Source organism: Siphateles boraxobius, unplaced genomic scaffold, assembly GCF_051911475.1.
Source record: "Siphateles boraxobius isolate OS27281-9 unplaced genomic scaffold, OSU_SipBor_1 8, whole genome shotgun sequence".
In the NCBI taxonomy this organism is placed as follows: domain Eukaryota; kingdom Metazoa; phylum Chordata; class Actinopteri; order Cypriniformes; family Leuciscidae; genus Siphateles; species Siphateles boraxobius.
In genome coordinates, this window is record NW_027509208.1 from 25,571,798 (window position 1) to 25,592,704 (window position 20,907).

General features: G+C 38.4%; 1 protein-coding gene and 2 long non-coding RNA genes across 9 annotated transcripts in view; 1 reads left to right on the forward strand and 2 right to left on the reverse strand.

The window, feature by feature from the left end:
* The window catches only part of cep128 (centrosomal protein 128), a 165,673-nt gene that overhangs the window by 79,438 nt on the left and 65,328 nt on the right, over positions 1-20,907 (reverse strand). For 6 of the 7 annotated variants that reach the window (XM_077219951.1, XM_077219955.1, XM_077219954.1 and 3 more), the window contains 6 exons: positions 12,996-13,070; positions 11,930-12,065; positions 11,707-11,846; positions 5,731-5,997; positions 4,005-4,613; positions 2,711-2,875 (listed from right to left, as the gene is read on the reverse strand). In XM_077219951.1, coding sequence (XP_077076066.1) covers positions 2,711-2,875; positions 4,005-4,613; positions 5,731-5,997; positions 11,707-11,846; positions 11,930-12,065; positions 12,996-13,070 — 1,392 coding nt within the window. Of the gene's footprint in view, positions 1-2,710; positions 2,876-4,004; positions 4,614-5,730; positions 5,998-11,706; positions 11,847-11,929; positions 12,066-12,995; positions 13,071-20,173; positions 20,231-20,907 lie in introns of all 7 variants that reach the window. The other variant, XM_077219953.1, reaches the window with a different exon arrangement.
* LOC143728976 (uncharacterized) lies at positions 8,744-11,348 on the reverse strand. Its single transcript, XR_013199931.1, has 3 exons — positions 11,297-11,348; positions 10,965-11,021; positions 8,744-8,852 (listed from the first exon to the last, which is right to left on the reverse strand). It is a non-coding gene; the product is annotated as an uncharacterized LOC143728976 (long non-coding RNA).
* Positions 8,963-9,509, forward strand: LOC143728974 (uncharacterized). Its single transcript, XR_013199930.1, has 3 exons — positions 8,963-9,002; positions 9,136-9,210; positions 9,319-9,509. It is a non-coding gene; the product is annotated as an uncharacterized LOC143728974 (long non-coding RNA).

The window sequence follows — 20,907 nt, forward strand, 5'->3', positions numbered from 1 at the left end:
TTCTGAATATTATATTTTATTCTGGTGCACTTAACATTATCGCTACTGTGTAATAGTAGCCTATGCTATTCACCAGCTAAACATAAAAGACGCTAACTGCCTTTCATTGTCTCTATAATTGTAATCTGCACAATGACAACAAACTCGACACTAATGTAAATCTAATCTAATCTAATCTAAACTCCTGCTACCTGTACACAGATACCCAAATACATGTCACCTAATATCACCATTATAAATTGTTTTGCAACCAAGTTCAGTTTTCTATATTGTATGTCATTATGTCAGAATCAGTATTTGCTTTCTACCATGCACAAATAAAAATGTCACTGAACTTTTGCTGTGTAATTGTAACAATAAGCAATCACACACACACCAAACCAACAATAAAAAAAAAAAAAAAAAACGCACAAAAACTGATTTTTTACGGGCATATCTGTTATTCGCATATCTCTCGAAACTTGACAGGTGTCTTGCTATGGGCATGAGTAAGTGCAGTGCCGAGTTTGACGTTGTTTCGAATAGAAATGCAAAAGATATCGTTAAATATATTGGTAAAAGAAGCACACATTGGCTTTTGCCTCTCTAGCCGCTGGCCAATCTGGCTCACACTGCACAGTGCCATAGAGAGAAAGAGTTGCGACACGCTTTGATGTCGCCGCTATGGCTGTCACGTGATTCATGTAAGCCCCAAATAGTTCCAAAACATACGCTGGCTGTCATGTTCTTCTATGGGACAGACAGCAGTGATTACATTATTGAACGGTAAATATAAAATAAAACACACACCCAAGTATTTTTTCAGCTGTTACTGCATTATTGCATTTAGTTAATGTCACTTTTGCATTTGCTGCGAAGTACAGTATATTACTTAGATAAGCTTTAGGGTTTTTTTGGAGGGAAAAGCTTAGTGTTCATGTTCGCATGGGTAGTAGCACTGGCTTTAGCGGCTCATCTGATGATGGACGTCTCATGATATTTATTTTAGCACAACTGGGCTGTAGTAGGCCATTGATCCGTGATCTTGCTTATAAATTCCGATTCAGCCATTAGCCTACCTTCGTGATCACGCAAAGAGGTCTGCAGTGGCGGTCCGTTCAGAATTCCAACCAACATAAAATATAAATAATTACGCTGTGCATGTACAAATGAATGATTTAGGAGGGAAATGGACTGCTCCTATAACGTAGAAAGCAACGACTATCTTTGCAGCAATGTTCGGTAAATATTAACTTCATAAAATGAAACTGGAGAGATAGTTAATGACTGAATTAACTATATATATATATATATATATATATATATATATATATATATATATATTATTATTATTATTAATAATATTATATATTACAGACATCAGGTTACCGTAAGTTAGCTAACGTTAGTGTCACGTAAGCTATAGCTGCAATTAACCTATTATCTTCCAATAAACATGAACTAAAACTGGCTACATAAAATATATGTGTGTGCATGTATATATAATATGATATATATATATATATATATATATATAAATATTATTATTAATAACAATATATATTATATACATCAGGTTACCGTAAGTTAGCTAACGTTAGTGTCACGTAAGCTATAGCTGCAATTAACCTATTATCTTCCAATAAAAATTAACTAAAACTGGCTACATAAAATATAACTACTGACTAGATTCACGAGAGGTCGGTTAATGTGTGTAAAAGTAAAAAAATACAGTAATTTCATTAATTTACCAGCGAGCGTACTTCGGAAACACTGAAAATGAATGGGGTTCAATGCTGGAACTATCAGTGTTTGGAACTTTTTTTTTTTTAACTTTTTTTTTTTTATTGAACAATAGTATTAACAACCATAATTATCAGTGTTTGGAACTATTGGCTGCTCAACGACACGCGTTACTTCTGCATTCCAAAGTTCCTATGACGGTCTATGGGAGTGTCGCAACTCTTTCTCTCTATGGCACTGACATTGCACACTTAGTGGCCACTCCCCAAAATAAACATTCTGAGATTAGAGGGTTGTGATTTAAAAATATCTGAATATTATATTTTATTCATGGCCATCATTTGTAGTAGCCTATTCACAAACTGTTTGCTCAAGCGTAGCGCTTATTCATTTGTGGACGTTAACTGAATCTGTAAGTCAGCTACACTGTTTAATTCTGAATATTATATTTTATTCTGGTGTGCTTAACGTTATCTCAGAGTTTAGGCTCCTGTGTAGCCTAGGCTATTCAGCAACTCAAACATACCAAACCAACAATTACTAAAAACACACAAAAACAGATTTTCCACGGGCATTGCACTAGTAATTTAAATCTAAGCAGTTATTGATAATCTGGTCTATTTCTGATATTTGTGTTTTGGTTAGTAGAAATTCTGAACGGCCAGTAACTTTAAAATGGTGTAGCCTGATTAGCTTGTGAGTGAAAAAGTTACATGAAAAAAAATACACCATATAGATGGCCAACATTTAAATGTAAATTCTATAAATCAAAATTAATCATTGTGATTACAATATCAAGGTACAAAATATGATTTTTGTCAAAGTTGTGCAGGTTATCGGACTTCTATGCTGTACAATGTAACATTCAAATTCCAGAAATGACATGGATCTTATACATTTTCAGATTGAAAGTATTGAAAAAGACTCTTTGTCTTTATTATACTTTTACCAATGAAAACCACTGATTTGATCAGAAAATCCGTGATACCTTTACATCAAGCTCTTTTCTGAGGCCATGGTTTTTGCGGAGGAGCTGAGCGTGACTCTCCTCGCTGGACCTCAGCTGCTCTGTCAGTTTATCACATTCAGCCTTCATTTTGTCCAGCTTCAGCTGCAGAACTCTCCTTAGTTCACTATCTGCCACTGCCTCGGACTACACAAACAACAAAATAATATTATCTTTTTTTATATTATCATATTATATTGTTTTCTTCCCACAAGATGTAGTTCACTAGCTTGGAGGAAATTGTGATGGATTTATAGGAGCAAGAAATCAATGTAGATTTGTAAGATCCTTGAATAATATTAGCAGAGAAACCCGCTAATATTATTGTGTAAAGGACTTGGTCAAGACACCTGGTTTAAATATTCAAGCCTACAGCTAGCTTCTGTTCACGCTGCTGTTATTCTTTCCATAAATTTTTTTTTTGTAAAAAGACGAATTATTATTACACAACTCTTGACATACAAAAATTTTTTAAAACACATAAGTAGTCCACAGAAACTCTATGTTTCATATAAACAAAGAAAAAAAATATTTTCTGTCGGCTGTCGGCCACCAGCTTTCGAATGCATGAGAGATTTATGCTGCTTCTGTGCTTTATTTAAAAATAATTATCTTTTTAGATATTTAAAAATCTCTTTCTGTGACCAAATTTTAAATCTTTTTTTTATTTATTTTTTGTGGATGCCTTGGACCTGTCAATTATGGATTTATTTGGTAGGTAGCCATGTAATAAGCGGGATAATGTAGAGCAAGGCGGTTTTAATAGCAAATACAACCCCTTCAGGCTGATTCAAGTCCTGATCAGCCTGTCGGTGTTGTATTCGCTATAACAACCTCGCTCTACATTATCCCTTATATATATATATATATATATATATATATATATATATATATATATATATATATATATATAATGAACTAAAATAATAACTTTTTTACAACAAAAATTAATCACTGAACTTACTTAAGATGGACTATGACACTATTTTCTTCAAGAAACAAACTTTGTTGCATTATTTTCCTGTTATCATTGTAAAGACTAACTTTACAAACTAAATGTAGCTAGACGATTACTTTATTCTAGAGCTGCTCTAAAGCCAAAACAATCTCTGTTACTTTAATTTCCTATTATCACTGTAAAACTTATTTGAAACAATCTATATTGTTAAGCACTATATAAATGAAGGTTACTTGACTTAAAGTTACTTTGAAACAATCTGTATCGTAAAAAGCCCTATATAAATAAAGGTGACTATTTCATGATTAATATTCAAACCTTAAGGTCTCTGACTAGAGCCTCTAGTTCATCTTTCTCTCGCTGGTATAATCTCAGCATGTCGTGTACGTCTCTGTCCTGTTTTGCTTTGCATTCTTGCTGTGTTGTTCGGAGGTGGCTCAGCTCCTTCTGATGCACTTGCCTCTCAAGTTCTAGCTGTCGTCCAAAAGAGGAGCTCAGTTCCTGAGCCGCAGTGAGCTGTTTTTCTAGATCCTTCTTGGAGCTCTCTACCTCGCCCAGTCTGGCAGTGAGGTCAGCTCTCGCAGCGCTCAGGTTCTTGACTGAGCCCTGGAGATCCAGCAGAGATCTCTGCTCCTCCTCTCTCATCTGCTCCTGGAGCTCCACACGCTCCTTCAGCCGGATGTTCTCTTCTCTCATACGCACCTGTAAGGAGATTTGCTTCTGGGCCTCCTCTTCTTGGCCTCTCAAGCTTTCCTGAACCTCCCGGAGCTCGAGATCTAAAGTAACAAGCCGTGAGCGAGCTTCAGAAAGATCCACATCACAGCGGCGTACGTCCTCTTCACGCTGAGCGAGACGTCCGAGGGCATCGGCGAGGTGTCGGCGGGCACCTTCTGCCTGCTGGCTAAGAACACCTTCTCTCTCTTTGCTCTGAGGAGTTTTTTATTTATTTTACGGATTAGTAATACATGAAAAGCAATTGCCTTTAGCCACGTTTCCACCGAAATTACCCGGAACAATTGTGAACCTGGATCACAAAACCAGTCACAAGTCGCACAGGTATAGTTGTGGCAATAGCCACCAATACATTGTATGGGTCAAAATTATCAATTTTTCTTTTATGCCAAAAATCATTAGGATATTAAGTAAATATCATGTTCCATTAAGATATTTTGTAAATTTCCAACCCTAAATATATAAAACATTTATTTTTGTGAGTGAATGCAGCACAATCGCGAACATAAATGGACAACTTTAAAGGTGATTTTCTCAATGTTTAGATTTTTTTGCACCCTCAGATTCCAGATTTTCAAATAGTTGTATATCGGCCAAATATTATCCTATCCTAACAAACCATACATCAATGGAAAGCTTATATATACAGCTTTCAGATGACGTATAGATCTAAATTTCATAAAATTGAGCCATGTGACTGGTTTTGAGGTCCAGTGTCACAATTTGTCCCAGAAACTTTTTTTCCCCCAGACCTGTTGCTTTCTGCGTTTCCACCACGGTCTAAAGTACCGTGAAGATTAGGCAAATAGACCAGTGACGTAGGACAGTGCGCCACTTTCCAGTTCCCGCTAGATTTCATTCTCTGAATTTAAGCTTAATAAAGCCTGAACCTCGTCGTCGATCCATCGGTCTTATTTTTTAAACTCCATTGTCGATTCGAATAGCAAACAACTGTTACTGCACACACCACAACAGATGGTGGTTAAAATAAAATGCTGCGTGAACTCAACCAATCAGCATGTTCAGTGCCCAAGTCCCACCCCTGAAAGTTCCCGAACTTTGAAAAAGTACTATCTCATGAGCAGGGACTTTCTGAGGGGGAAACATTTACACAGAACTTAAATTTAGACAATGGTTCCTGCGGTGGAAACACACAGAGTACCACCCCAAAGTCCCTAGTTCCTGGGGAAAGTTCCTGCGGTGGAAATGCGGCTTTTTCAATTCAACTCAATTCAATTCAATCACATACAATGGAAAGTGTGGCAAAAAGCTATTTTTATTTGTATCCCTTCAAAGGGTTGTGAAGTCTCACCCGTTTATCTTTATCAGTGTTGTTTCTGCTCTCCTCCTTTAGTTCCTGAAGCTCTCGCTCCCGTCTCTTGCACTTGTTCTTCCACTGTCGGACTGCTTCCTGAGCTTTAGAGCGCAGCTCCTCTCTCCTTCTCTCGCTCTCCATCAGCTGGGCCTCCAGACGGGCACAATCTGACCCGTTGTCCTCTGAACGAGACTGGATCTCCTTCAGTTGGGCCAACATCTTCGACTGCTGCTGCTCACGCCGCTGCAGATCTGCAGAAAGAGTCTAAAGAAAGAAAGAAAATGTAGACAGACAAAAAGAACAAAAATAATAATGAACAAAGGAGACATCTGAACACTGTTATGAATGATAATTGGATAAATTATTCCATCCCTTTTACATCTAAATAATTTGTATAGCTTTGACAGAGATGTGTAATTCTAAGCAATCATTATCAAGTACGAGAAATGTCTTCAAATATTTAGTTTGATTCAAGTAGGACATCATTTTCATCCTATGTGGTGTCATTGTTTTTATCTAGCATGTAGGCAGAGGGCTGGAAATCTCTCACTGCACTTAACCCTTGTGCATCAATTAAAAAAAGTTACACATAGGTACATAGAGGACAAAAATGTCTGTGTCAAAAAACTGTCATAAAAATGTGAAGCTTGGAAGCACAGACTTAAGTTTGGTATCATTTTAAAGAAGACCCTTGGCAGATAAATTGCTGAAGTAAAAAAATCATAATAAGTAAATCTCCAAAAAAGTTATATAGGTATAAGTTTATGAAAATTATTTATGAAAATTATTTTATATAAAAAATATATTTTATAAATCAAGTTGAACTCTAAAACGGCAAAAAAATCAAAGCCATAAATCTAAATAAGTTTAGTTCCAAATTTGAGGATGATATCTCAAAAAATGAGCTTTCGGTAAGAGTTTGTTTGGGTGCAGTAACAGATTTTCCCCATTGGGTGCCAGCAAAACTCCACTGGTGCACACAGTGATTGCATTTGTTATTTGCAGTTGGAGTTTTTCTCTCTCAATATTACAAACACACGCATGCACACACACACATATTTTTTTATAACACACATACTAATCACACTCTGACATCCATACCAACACACCCACACAAATTTTGTTGCATAATTTATCCAATTGGCTCTATAATATGCCGAAGCAGAAAACAGGAATAAAGCGATATTTGTTTTATAGGCCAAACCTAAAAAAAATGGCACCATCTGATAAAAAATAGTAAAAATTAAAATTTTGAAGCCTTGCCAACAGAATGAAAGCCTCTTAACAAATATTGCAACATTTTATAGTTGAATGGCCCTGAGATTAAAAATAGCAGTTTTAATGGGTTTCAATGGGGACATTTTTGTGTTTTGTGAACCTAGTGCAAAAAAGATTTTTCAAAGGAAATGGGGGTGAAATAGTAAAATTACAATAAAAATACACACCTGTGCCAAAATTCATGCAGTTAGCATTAACAAAAAAAATAAGTTACACATAGCTACAAAGTGGACAAAAATGTCCATGTCAAAAAACTGTCATAAAAATGTTAGGCTTGGGAGCAAAGACTTAAGTTTGGTCTCTTTTTAAAGAGGACCCTTGGCAGATTATTGCTGAAGTTAAACAAGTGAAAAAAGTGAAACCAATTTTTTTTATAGAGGTTTAAGTTTATGAAAATTATTTATGAACATTATTATCGTTATTTTATATAAAATATATATATTATGAAACATGTTGAACTCTAAAACTGATATAAATTCAAAGCCATACATCTAAACAAGTTGTTTTCCAAATTTGAGGATGATATCTCAAAAAATGAGCTTTCGGTAAGATTTTGTTTGTGCGCAGTAACAGATTTTCCCCATTGGGTGCCAGCAAAACTCCACTGATGTACACAATAATTGGATTTTAGATTTGCAATTGAGTTTTTCTCTCTCAAATATTACAAGCACACACACACACATTTTTTTGTTTACACACATACAAACCACACTCTGACATCCATACCAACACACCCACACAATTATCATTGCACAATTTATCCAATTGGCTCTATAATATACCGAAGCAGAAAACAGGAATAATATTTGTTTTATAGGCCAAACCTGGAAAAATGGCACCATCTGGTAAAAAATAGTAAAAATTAAAATTTTGAAGCCTTGCCAACAAAATGAAAGCCTCTGAACAAAGATTGCATCATTTTATAGTTAAAAGGACCTGGGATTAAAAATGGCAGTTTTAATGGGTTTCAATGGGGCCATTTTTGTCCAAAAGGCGCTGAGTGGGAGTATTTTGTGTAGCTAAAGCAAAAAAAGATTTTTTTAAGAAAATGGCGGTAAAATAGTAAAATTCCAATAAAAATACACACCTGTGCCAAAATTTACGCAGTTAGCATTAACACAGGCAAAGTGATAAAAATAAAATAAAAAACTGAAAAGGACAAAAATGTCCATAAGGATGCACAAGCAGAGATAAAAATCTGTGCCCGGTTGCATAAAGCACCTTAAGTTTTTCCCTTAAGTGTGATACCTAAGAGAATAACTTAAGGGTGTTGCATATAATCTCTAAAACGGTTCTCTTAGGTAAGGGAAACATTTAAGTGTTTCACGACAGCGATCCTGGATTCACGTTATAAAAGTCTGTTGTTGCCATAGATACGCAAAACACTAACACTAGCAATTACGCGTTTTCATCAAATAAAGTAGGCTAATAAAGTAGGCTAGGATATCGGAATGGATAAAGAAAACAAAAAAAGAAAGCCTAATTGGACAGAGGAGGAGAAATGCATTCTTCTTGACGAATATGATAAAAGAAAAACAAATTTTAAAAGCAAACTAAATCCCCATGTAACTGCTGCAAAAAAACAGAAACAGTGGGAAGAAATAACGGAAAAAATCAACGCAAGGAATCTTGATGTGAAGAGGACGGTTCAGGAAGTCCTTAAAAAATATGAAAACATCACTGTGGTCGCAAAAAAAGAGTTGAGCGCTTATAAGAAAGAAGCCAACAAAACAGGTAAGATTGAGCAAGACTAGCGCTACGCTTTTAAGATTGTAAGCACCGCACCCTGGTGAAGAGTGCGCTTTATTGCTGTACAGTGTTAAGACCTAACGATTACAAAACTGACCAACAGGTGGAGGACCCCCACCGGCTGAGTTGTCGGACTGTACTATAATGGTACAAAACATCATTGGAGCTGACTCACCTGTCCTGTCTGGCATGTGTGACGGCTTAGAGAGTGAAGCTGAACCAGTGCAACAGTGTAACATAGAGTGAGGCATTAAGTTATTTTCCTGTATCATCATATAATAACAGTGGCTTAGAGGATAAATTATTATTTTGACATCATTAGAGACATAATACGTTATAACATAATGATTTAACTGACATTAATGTCACATTTAGACCCTTGCAGCACTCTGAAAAACAACTTCAGCACCATCAGATCGTCAGCAGAACGCCGATACAGGCAACCCCTAAGTAATGATTTATGTTAACTATTGCTTCAGCCTATAATTAATCCAACGAACAGCTTTAATATTATTTTTTAAGATTTTCTTAATTTTCCCCATTACTTGCGTATTTCAGAAGACCGCAAATATCACCTGCAGCCAAATCAAGAGAAGATGTGCTGGAACTGCAGAGAGAGGTTCTGCAGCTTCAAAAGGAGAAACTGCAGCTGGAGATTGAAAAACTAAAGAAGGAGACGGAAAATCAGGAGCTCTATAATTTTATTCTAAATAACAAACTTTTACAGCTAAAGGCTGAAGGAAAAATAACAATAACTACAATTGAGTAATTTTTTGACAATTGTTTTTTTAAATTGCAGATTGTGTGTGTGTGTGTGTGTGTGTGTGTGTGTGTGTGTGTGTGTTATAATAATAAAAACTACTACTACTACTACTACTACTTCTTATTTCTTCTTATTAAGATGACTACTATTAATACAACTATATTATCAGTTAAAGAAAGCATTTACAATGGCATCTCTAGCAGCATATCCAGCCTGTTGGAAATCGTGATTTTGAATCAGATGCAGTTCCTCATAGCCCTCTTCATTCCCGTGCTCATCCTCTTCTTCGATAGCAGAATACGTCTTGGAAAGGTTGAAGAGCACAACACACGCTACAATAATTCTGCATGCCCTTGAAGGGAGATGGTTCTCACTGCGGAACATGAAATCCACGGGGAGGAGTCGGATCCAGATCCAACTCCTCCCACCTTACATCCACCTAAACCTAGCCAACTCCGCCCCCTGATCCCTAAACACACCCCTAATCCCTAAACCCAACCCTAATCCTACCCATCTCCACCCCTTGGTTCTTGATCCGACTCCTCCCCGTGGATCTCATGTACTGCATTGAGGTGCTACTGCTTGAAGGCTCAATACGCAGTTCGCTGTGGAGACAGTGAAACCTGCGCTTCAGCTGTCCGATGGTCCTCTCAATAATCGACCTTGTGTGGGTCAGCGCATTATTGTACTTTTCCTAATCGGGTAAAAAAAATAAAGAAAAAATAATAAAGATTTTTACCAGTAGGCTATAAACAGTGCTTTAAGATAAATACTATGAAGGTAATGTATTGCATAAAAGATTTTCTCTTAGAGTGCAAAATATTTGAGGCTTTGATTATTTTAAAACATACGCAAATCAGGTAAGGTGTTACAGAATTGACAACGTGTAGCAGCAACACAATAGAAAGTGCATACCTATTTTAAATACATATTTTAATACATTTATAATTCAGTAAACTACTGCTAATATTTCTTTAATGCTCACAATTTGATTAACATTTTCCATGCAAATCTTTTAGGCACCAAATTATACCTTCATAGGAATATACGTATTAATTAATTACATGCCTGTGCAGCATTACGGGGATTCATGAAGGGCGTCATGAGCCATGGACGGCAGGGGTAACCACTGTCCCCGAGCAGGAGACCAGTGTGCACTCCAGCTTCAAAATCACTCCCTAGTTTGCTCTCCACAAAATCCTGGAGTCATGTGTACTCCCGGGCCATGATGCAACAACATTTGTAATTTTGCAGAGATGGTCACACACTAATTGTACATTAATTGAATGGTAGCCTTTTCGGTTTACGTACTGGTCTTCGTGTGTTTGGGGCGTCTGTATTCTGATATGTGTGCCGTCAATAACACCACATATGCGAGGAAAACCTGCTTTCCGAAAAAAAACTGGTTTGAATGACCTCCTGGTCATGATGGGATGGAAACTTGACCGTTGCGTTTAAATGACGGGAAAGAGCCCCCGCAACCCGGTGAACCACTCTGCTGACAGACGATTTATGCAATGTGGAAAACATCTCCCACTACCGTCTGAAAACTTCCAGTTGCAAAAAAACGCAGTGCTATAAGCAGTTGTAACACTGCAGGTAAAGAGTGGTTGCGATGTGTGACATGGTCAAGGTCGCCGTCTAGTTTGTTAGCGATGTTAAAATTGCGCGTCGATCAAACCGGTATTCAAGCAACAATTTTTCATCGCTAAGATGGTCCAAAGGGTTCTCCCGATCTCTAAAAATTCGTCTTTGCACATAATTATCTTCAACTGGTTCCATAAATTCAGCCATGTCGTCTTATTTTTGTCCGCGTTACTCTTAAGGTTACGATTTCCAAACCTTAAATTATACTTAGGGAAATGACCGTTAAGGGGTTTTATGCAACATTTAACGCTTTTTAAGGGATTACTTAAGGGAAAAAACAGCATTTAAGGGAAATTCTAAGTGTTTATGACGTTTCACTTAAAAAAAACGTTAAGTAACACTTAAGGGTATTTTTCTGCAACACCCTTAGATTTAAGGGAAACATAAGGGCGAACTTAAGGGAAAATGTCACTTAAGGTGCTTTATGCAACCGGGCACTGACCTGTTGAGCACTCGTAAAAAAACAATATCATCAACTTTAACTTTATTTATGTCCCCCAAGGGGAAATTAGTTTCATAAAAATAAACACACAAACCTCAACCTGGAAAGCGAGCTGAGTTCTCTCTCTCTCTTTGCGTTCTACACATTTTTTCAGTTCCTCCATCTCACTAGAAACACCGATTCTACCCAGCTGCACCCGCAGTTCTTCAACCTCTCTCTCCAGGTCTGTGCATCCTGGGGAAAACACACACACACAGCGATTAAACAGTAAACAATCCACAAAACACTCTAATCTTACCCATATCGACATATTTTACCACGGTCAAGACTTGTCACCCCTCTCTCCTGCGGTCTCCTTGCGCTTCTCTGCTGAGATGAGAGTAAAGACAACTCCCTCTGCAAATCTACACGCTCCTTCTCCATCCTCAGACGCTGAGAATGCATGGCATCCATCTGCAGGCCAACAGCACAGATACACACATTAAAAAATAAAAACTGTCCACCATTTAAACTTGACCCGTTTCATTATTAACCTTAGAATATGGAATAAATGTGAATTAAAATACATTGATATAAAAATACAAAATTGGCATAGTCCTAATTTCAACCATATAAAGTAGGGGTTAGCAACCTTTTTGTAAAGAAGTGCCATTTTCAAGTTTCCTTGCCAATACTAATTTGTCAAAATCATACAAGTGTGTTCGCTTTGTAGGTTTAAATTAGACTTTGAATAACAGATTTCCAATGTTACTCCACTGACTGAACCCAACTACGCATGAAAGGAGATCACATCAACCCCTTAGTTGTGCTTAATAGGACTCTACCACTGTATATACTTAGTTGAATATCTCAGAAATTTAAAGCATTAACTTGGTTTTTAACTTTGTGCAACAAATACAGAAGAACAAACTGTTGAACAAGCGGTCTTGACCTGCGTCGTGCTTTCAGCAGCTTGTGATGCGCAGAGGTAGTGCTAAAGGTTTGCCAGAGCTGTGTGCTTTCATTGATTTGCACAGTTCAATTCTCACACTTTATTAGTATTTATAGCTCCAAACTTAATAAAACAAGCTGTGTTACTCTGTGGAAAGACTACCTCAAAATGTAGAACTGTATAGTCCACACGACTGGCGCACTAAAAATCTTTTGAAGTTCTATGATAGCTTTGTGTGAGAAACAGATGTTATTAAAAAATGTCCGCTATTTAAAATGCCATTTTTGTGTTTTTTGGAAGATAGAAAGTTTAGTTTTGGAACAACATAAGGGCAAGAATAAAATGAAGGAGAGTAGATGATGACAATTTACATTTTAGATGAACAAAGGAAAACATATTTGCATCAGCCAGCGCTGTAGCAAAACAATTCAGTGGAAGAAAGGGAAGCTCACCCGCTGGAGAAGGGTGTCTCGACCTCCTTCTGATTGATCCAGCTGCTTTCGGAGTCTCTCCAATTCCTGCTGCATCTGTAGAGGAATTTCTGGCATGATTCTGGGCATAAATTCTGCTCTAATTTCTAGCTTATTCCAATTGAGAAACACCCACTTAAGGAGCCGTCTGAACACACTCAACACAACTCAAATTTGGTTTTAGCATTTTAAAAATAGCGAATAAAATAGAAATAGGAGTACCAAGCACACATGAACAATAGACCGACTTCTTTCATAGAGCAGGTTCACCATGTAAATGTGTTTGATGTATACACCGACGATGAGCCAAAAAATTATGACTAGGGCTGGGCATTGACACAAATTTCACGATTCGATATACAAGCTTGTGATTCAACTCAATTTAGTTAAATTCAATATCGATTAATTGTGGCCTATCAGGTACAGTACATGGCAGATTTCCTCAAGGAAAAAAATATCTGGTGGACTTCCGGTGAGGCGCGCAGCGAGATGGTCGCATTGCATTGAGCTCCTGCCAAAAGGCCTTTGAATGGCAGCCTAACTGCTTATTTTTTGCAACAATTTGTTTGTTTAACATACCGGACAGTGTTTATTTTCGTTTTTATTCTTTTCTTTTACATCAGCATCGTAAAATGGCGTCAAAGAAAAGCGCAGGCTCGCCGGCCAAACAAAGCCCCGGTAAGCGATTCAAAACTAGCCTGAGCTCCGGTGCTTCGTCAGCTAGTTTACTCCCCAAAGAAATCTCCTTGCTCATTAGGCAGACGGTAGAGGCAGAGAGAGAGACGCTACGAGGCCTTGTATCCGAAATGCTGAGTGAGACGTTGGCTAAAGCTTTAACAACGCTCGAAAGTCAAATAGCTGAAAATGGGGCATTACTGAGATCACTGAACAACGACATCAACACTCATGCCAAAAATATGGAAAAGGTGACCGCTAAAGTCGACACAATGCACGGAGTGCTCCGTCAGACTAAAAAGGACACCAATCACTGTCTCACAGAGCTAGACAGCCTCAAGAAGAAAGTCACCGAGATGGAAGATAGATCGAGGAGGAACAACGTGAGATTAATTAACTTACCAACGGGGGCGGAGGGTGATGATCCGGTCGGATTTCTTTGTAAAATGCTACCTCAGTGGATTCCGACACTGGCCCGGAATTCCATAGAAATTGATAGAGCCCACCGAATCTTCTCTGCTATCTCTGCCAGGCCGCGGACAATGATCTTCAGAGTGCTCCGTTATCGTGATCGTCAAGCCATTCAGCAGGGAGCTCGTAGCACTAAACCTAAGCTACCAGACAACACTCAGCTGGAATTCTACGCCGACTACAGTGCCAAAACCGTGCAGAGAAGAAACAAATACAAATCAATCCGAGCCCAATTGCGACAAAAAGGCATCGACTCGTTCTTGATCTACCCAGCCATCTTGAAGCTCACGTACAAAGGGGACAAAATGTCGTTCGATTCGGCAGAGGAGGCTGAACTGTTCTTCGCGGGACAGGACACTGCTTCAACTCTACAGAGTGAGAATAATGCCAGGTCTTCTGCTAGAGAATCCTTGCGCTTCACTGACATGGAATGACTGCGAGCAGGTTAAAATGTGTAGGCATATGATGCTCGAGTTTAACATGATGCTTGATGTTGTGTTTTTTTTTTTTTTTTTCGGGGGTTGTAAGCAGTTTATCGTATTCTCTGTTTTATTAGATAGGATGATTATCCCCCATTTTATATTTTCCTTTATCTTTTGAATCAAGGTTTTTCAATATGTTTCAGTTATGAAGCAGTAGAAGCTGTTCCAATCAGGGCTAATAGGCACAAGTTCATTGTTAGACATCGCTTTGTGGTTCTCACAGACGACAATGTGGGTTGGGGGTGAGTTTAGGGGGAGGGGGAGGGGGGTTGGGGTGTTCAGGGGGGGTTTTTTTCCGCATGGGATGGATATGTTCTTGCACAGTCATTTCTTTCTTGACAGTAGTTTCTCATATCTCGTTATATACATCGGCAGTTTATCTCAACCTCACTACACACAGTTTGTTTTGGGCTTACCTCAATGGAGACAATGGATAGATACAATGTTTTGACATTTAATGTGAGAGGGCTCAATTCTCCATTCAAAAGGTCCAAGCTCTTAGATTTCCTTCATCGCAAATATGTTGATATAGCACTGTTGCGGGAAACTCATCTTAAACCTAACGATACTTTAAGACTGCAAAATAGGAGATATAGAATTGTCGCTGCCTAATCGGATGGTAGCAGCACCAAGGGGGTAGCTGTGTTAATGAGACGTAATCTGACCATAAACATAGTTAAGGTAAGCTCGGATATTTCAGGAAGGCTAGCATTTTGTTGTACCTCCATTGATGGAAAGAAAGTAGCCTTTATTAGTATTTATGCCCCAGCTATCTTTGACGGTGCATTTTTTCAGAACATTACCAAAGAATTGCTAACTTTAGACGAGTACCATTTGGTTATTGGCGCGGACATGAATGCAGTTTTTGATAACATCCTAGACAGATCCACCACTGTTGCTACTCACACTCAGATAGCCTCCTCTAAGGCTCTAGGTAATTTAGCAAAGGACCTCAATTTGGTGGATTTTTGGAGACTACATAATCCTTCATCAAAGGATTACACATATTACTACCCTAACCATAAGTCTTTCTCTAGGATAGATTACCTACTTACTTCAACTGATCTGGTTTCTACATCTTCATCAATAAATCTTCTTCCCAGACTTATCTCAGACCATAATCCTATTGAAGCAACATTTAGTTTTGGATTATATTAGGGACAACAAGTCTTCTAGATGGAGGTTTAACTCCTCGTTACTACAAAATGAAAACTTCCTCAATCAGCTCAAGCTTGAACTCAACGAATTCATAGACATTAATAAGGGGAGTGTAGAGAACCCAATGTTCTTATGGGCCTCCATAAAAGGTTTCCTCAGAAACAACGCAATCAGATTTTCATCTTACATTAAGCGTAATAGACTTCGTCAGATTTCGGATTTAGAACTAAAATGTGAACAAATAGAAACTCAACTTAAAAGGAAGTATAATAAAGATACAGAATCTCAATTGAAGGCACATCAAGCTGAACTGAACAATTTGCTTCGACACAGAGTGGAATATTTAATGCATATTACCAAACACAAGTATTATTCACAAGGCAGCCGCCCGAGTCATCTTCTTGCCCTGACTCTTAAACGTCAGGAGGAAAGTCGATCAATAGCATGCATCAAAAGGGGCCAGGGCGAAATGGCAACAACTAATCTAGATATAAATGAGGCGTTTGCATCCTTTTTTGCCAAACTGTACTCTAGTGAATGCCAGCCCTTGGAGAGTGATTATACAAATTTCTTTACCAATCTGAATCTTCCCACTCTTTCCATAGAGGATGCGGAACATCTTGACTTGCCTATCTCACTAAGAATTACATCTAGCATTAAGAAGTATGAAGAAAGGGCGTTCTCCTGGCCTGGATGGTTTGCCGGTTGAGCTCTATTCAGTTCTGTGGGAGACTTTAGGTCCTATCTGGCTGGATTCTATAAATTTTTCTATTGAACAAGGACATTTCCACAAAGATCTTAACACTGCTCTTATTTCAGTTATCCCCAAACCGGACAAAGACCCCTCTGACTGTGCGAGCTACCGACCAATATCTCTTATTAATGCTGATCTTAAAATTTACTCCCGTGTATTAGCGCGCAGACTAGAGTCAGTACTGCCTGATCTAATACATCCAGACCAAACTGGCTTTATGAAGGGACGTTTGGCTGCAGACAATGTTAGGCGACTAATTCACATTTTGGGTGAAGCTCAGAAGATTCCCCCCTCTTGTGGCCTTCTCTTTCTCGACGCCGAGAAGGCCTTTGATAGGCTCGAATGGCAGTACTTATGGCGTGTCCTTAGTGAATTTAAGTTTGGGCCCAAGTTTATTAAAATGATTCAGGTGCTGTACGCGAACCCTTCTGCTAGAGTGTGTATTGGGGGTGTCATTTCAAATCTGTTTACTATCAATCGTGGTACAAGACAGGGCTGCCCCTTGTCCCCTTTAATTTTTAATCTTTCTATAGAACCTCTAGCGCAGTATATCCGTAACAGTATAACTATTTCTCCTATTCACATTGGCACTTCTACTCACAAAGTGTCAATGTATGCGGATGATACTTTAATATATATGTCAGAGGTTCAAAATTCTCTTCCCAACACTATTAGAGCATTAAATGTGTTTGGTGCACTCTCAGGTTTTAAAATTAATCTCTCTAAATCGGCCCTGATGTTAATTAACGGGGATAGAAGTCAGTTGGTTTTACCTACTAATATTACAATTACCAAAGAGGTCAAATATCTAGGGGTGTTGATTCAAACATCTGTCACAGCCCTATCTAAATCCAATTACACAAATGTGTTGAAGAAGGTTGAGGAGGATACTAAAAGATGGGCTGCCCTGCCTGCTTCTGTCCCATCTCGCATAGCAGTAGTGAAAATGAACATTTTACCACGTGTTAATTTCATTTCCTCTATGCTGCCACTATCCCCACCAAAGAACTACTGGTCTAAAGTTGACACGCTACTCACCAAATATATATGGAAGGGGAGGCGACCTCGTATTAAACGGTCCACACTACAGCGTAACAAGTTAGATGGAGGATGGGCACTTCCTAACTTTAAATATTATCATTGGTCTTTCATTATGCGTCCAATTAAGCAGTGGTTGGATCCAAATTATACATCACCGTGGAAGACAATAGAGCAGGACATAATTGCCCCTATTAGGCTTAAGGACTTTTTATTTTCTGGTCTCTCCATTAATCGTTGTACACTGTGGTATGGCCCGGTACTGACATACATGCTTCGGACTACCAGACAGGTTGAGAGGCTAGTGGGTTTTGCAGCAAAATGGCATAGATCATCTCCCATTTGGCGTAATAACAAATTATTGTCTGGAAATAAACCATTCATTCAAGGTGTATGGGCAGAAAAAGGTATATGGGTCATGGGAGACTTGAATGGGGAAGATTCTTTATTAAACTTTAACGACTTGGTTTCACTTTATGGTATCCCCAGACACTCCTTATTTTTGTATTTCAGACTTAGATCAGCTTTTAAAGCACATAATGTTGTATGGGGCTCAGAGATGAAGGAACATCCAGTAATCAACTGGATAAATGTGGCCCCAAAAAGTGTTGTTTCTTTTTTGTATGCCAGGCTTCTGTCATCTTTGTCTCCTAAGCCTAGTACTCTGTCATGGGATCGATCAATGGCACTTAGGGGTAAGGAAATAAACTGGGGCACAAGCTGGAATAACATATGTAGCTCGTCTCAGAATCCCAACCATCAGTTTATTCACATGAAGATCTCCCATAGGGCATACCTTACCCCTAGAGTCAGGCACTTAATTGGTCAAGCCCTGCACCCTTTTTGTTCTCTTTGCTCACAAAATATCTTGGGGACTTTTATGCACATAATGTGGGATTGCCCTAAAATTTATGACTTTTGGTCTAAAGTGTTGCAAATCACTGTATGATCTGATAGATGTTCAACTCCCTATGGACCCTGTTTTACATCTCCTCAATGATGATTCTGAACTTGAAGGCATGGATGAAAGGTCTAGGAAAATTTGGTTAGCTGGGCTAACGGCAGCCAAGAAGATCATTGTTCAAGTTTGGGTTCCACAACACAACTTAGCTCATAAACATTGGCTGAATACATTCCTGGAGATTCTTTTTCTTGAACTCTCGTCTGCCAGGATCAACTGCGCCACGCCTCGGACAATTCAAGCATGGAATGATGGAATTACCAAGGTTCAGAGTATTCTGCTGGATGGACATTAAGCGGACTGTTCTTTAACTCTATCTGTGCTACACTGATATTTTTGTTATATCATGCGGTAGGGGAGAGGGAGGGAGGGAGGGTGGGAAGTTGGTACAACTGTTTTTTGGTTTGTATCTGATTTGTCACAATGTCTCTCTGTGTTGGTACCATATAATAAATATAATAAAAAATGAGTACTAAAAAAAGGAAAAAAATATCTCTTAACTAATGCTGTAAGGTATAATTATAATTAAGGTATACATTATAATTAATATCTTAAAAATATATCTAAATTATGACGTATGCTCTCAATGACAAATGCAGAAAAGTTAGTTGACCTTGTTCATGACCTTAAGGCTAGATTATTGTAATGCTCTACAGGGTGGTTGCCCTGCACACTTAATAAACAAACTTAAGCTGGTCCAAAATGAAGCAGCTAGAGTTCTTACTAGAACCAGGAAGTACTGCAAGCATTGGCTGCCTATTAAACATTGTATACACTTTAAAATCTTGCTAATTACTTACAACGCACTAAAAGGTTTTGTTCCTCAGTACTTAAGCGAGCTCTTAACACATTATATACATTATAGACTAATAGAAACAACTGGACTCCAGGCAGCAAAAGGTGGATTTGCAGTTATCATTTTGTGTCAATATGTTGAATTTAGGGGTAAAATCAAACCCTATATATTGTGTTGTTTTATATTGTTTAACTGCATAATTGGACGTTTTTAAATAAACACTGAAAAAAAAAAAAAAAAAAGTTTTAAGGCTGGATGATATGACGATATACACTCACCTAAAGGATTGTTAGGAACACCTGTTCAATTTCTCATAAATGCAATTATCTAATCAACCAATCACATGGCAGTTGCTTCAATGCATTTAGGGGTGTGGTCCTGGTCAAGACATTCTCCTGAACTCCAAACTGAATGTTTAGAATGGGAAAGAAAGGTGATTTAAGAAATTTTGAGCGTGGCATAGTTGTTGGTGCCAACCATTTCTAGGGTTTACAAAGAATGGTGTGAAAAGGGAAAAACATCCAGTATGCGGCAGTCCTGGGGGCGAAAATGCCTTGTTGATGCTAGAGGTCAGAGGAGAAAGGGCCAACTGATTCAAGCTGATAGAAGAGCAACTTTGACTGAAATAACCGCTCGTTACAACCGAGGTTTGAAGCAAAGCATTTGTGAAGCCACAACACGCACAACCTTGAGGCGGATGGGCTACAACAGCAGAAGACCCCACCGGGTACCATCTCCACTACAAATAGGAAAAAGAGTCTACAATTTGGAGTACTCATCTCCACTACAAATAGGAAAAAGAGGCTACAATTTGCAAGAGCTCACCAAAATTGGACAGTTGAAGACTGGACAAATGTTGCCTGGTCTGATGAGTCTCGATTTCTGTTGAGACATTCAGATGGTAGAGTCAGAATTTGGCGTAAACAGAATGAGAACATGGATCCTTCATGCCTTGTTACCACTGTGCAGGCTGGTGGTGATGGTTTAATGGTGTGGGGGATGTTTTCTTGGCACACTTTAGGCACCTTAGTGCCAATTGGGCATCGTTTAAATGCCACGGCCTACCTGAGCATTGTTTCTGACCATGTCCATCCCTTTATGGTCACCATGCACCATGTACCCATCCTCTGATGGCTACTTCCAGCAGGATAATGCACCATGTCACAAAGCTCGAATCATTTCAAATTGGTTTCTTGAACATGACAATGAGTACACTGTACTAAAATGGCCCCCACAGTCAACAGATCTCAACCCAATAGAGCATCTTTGGGATGTGGTTGAACGGGAGCATCGTGCTCTGGATGTGAAATCTCCATCAACTGCAACATGCTATCCTATCAATATGGGCCAACATTTCTAAAGAAATATGCACACATATAAACCCTTGAACATTTACATTTACATTTAGTCATTTAGCAGACGCTTTTATCTAAAGCGACTTACATCTGAGGACTAAAGCAAGCGAGTCATCGTGAAGAGGGAAGAACGACGCAAGAAGTGCTCAAAATACAAAGTTCAGGTATTGCTCAGAGTAGCAAAAGCCAGACAAGGGAAGATTT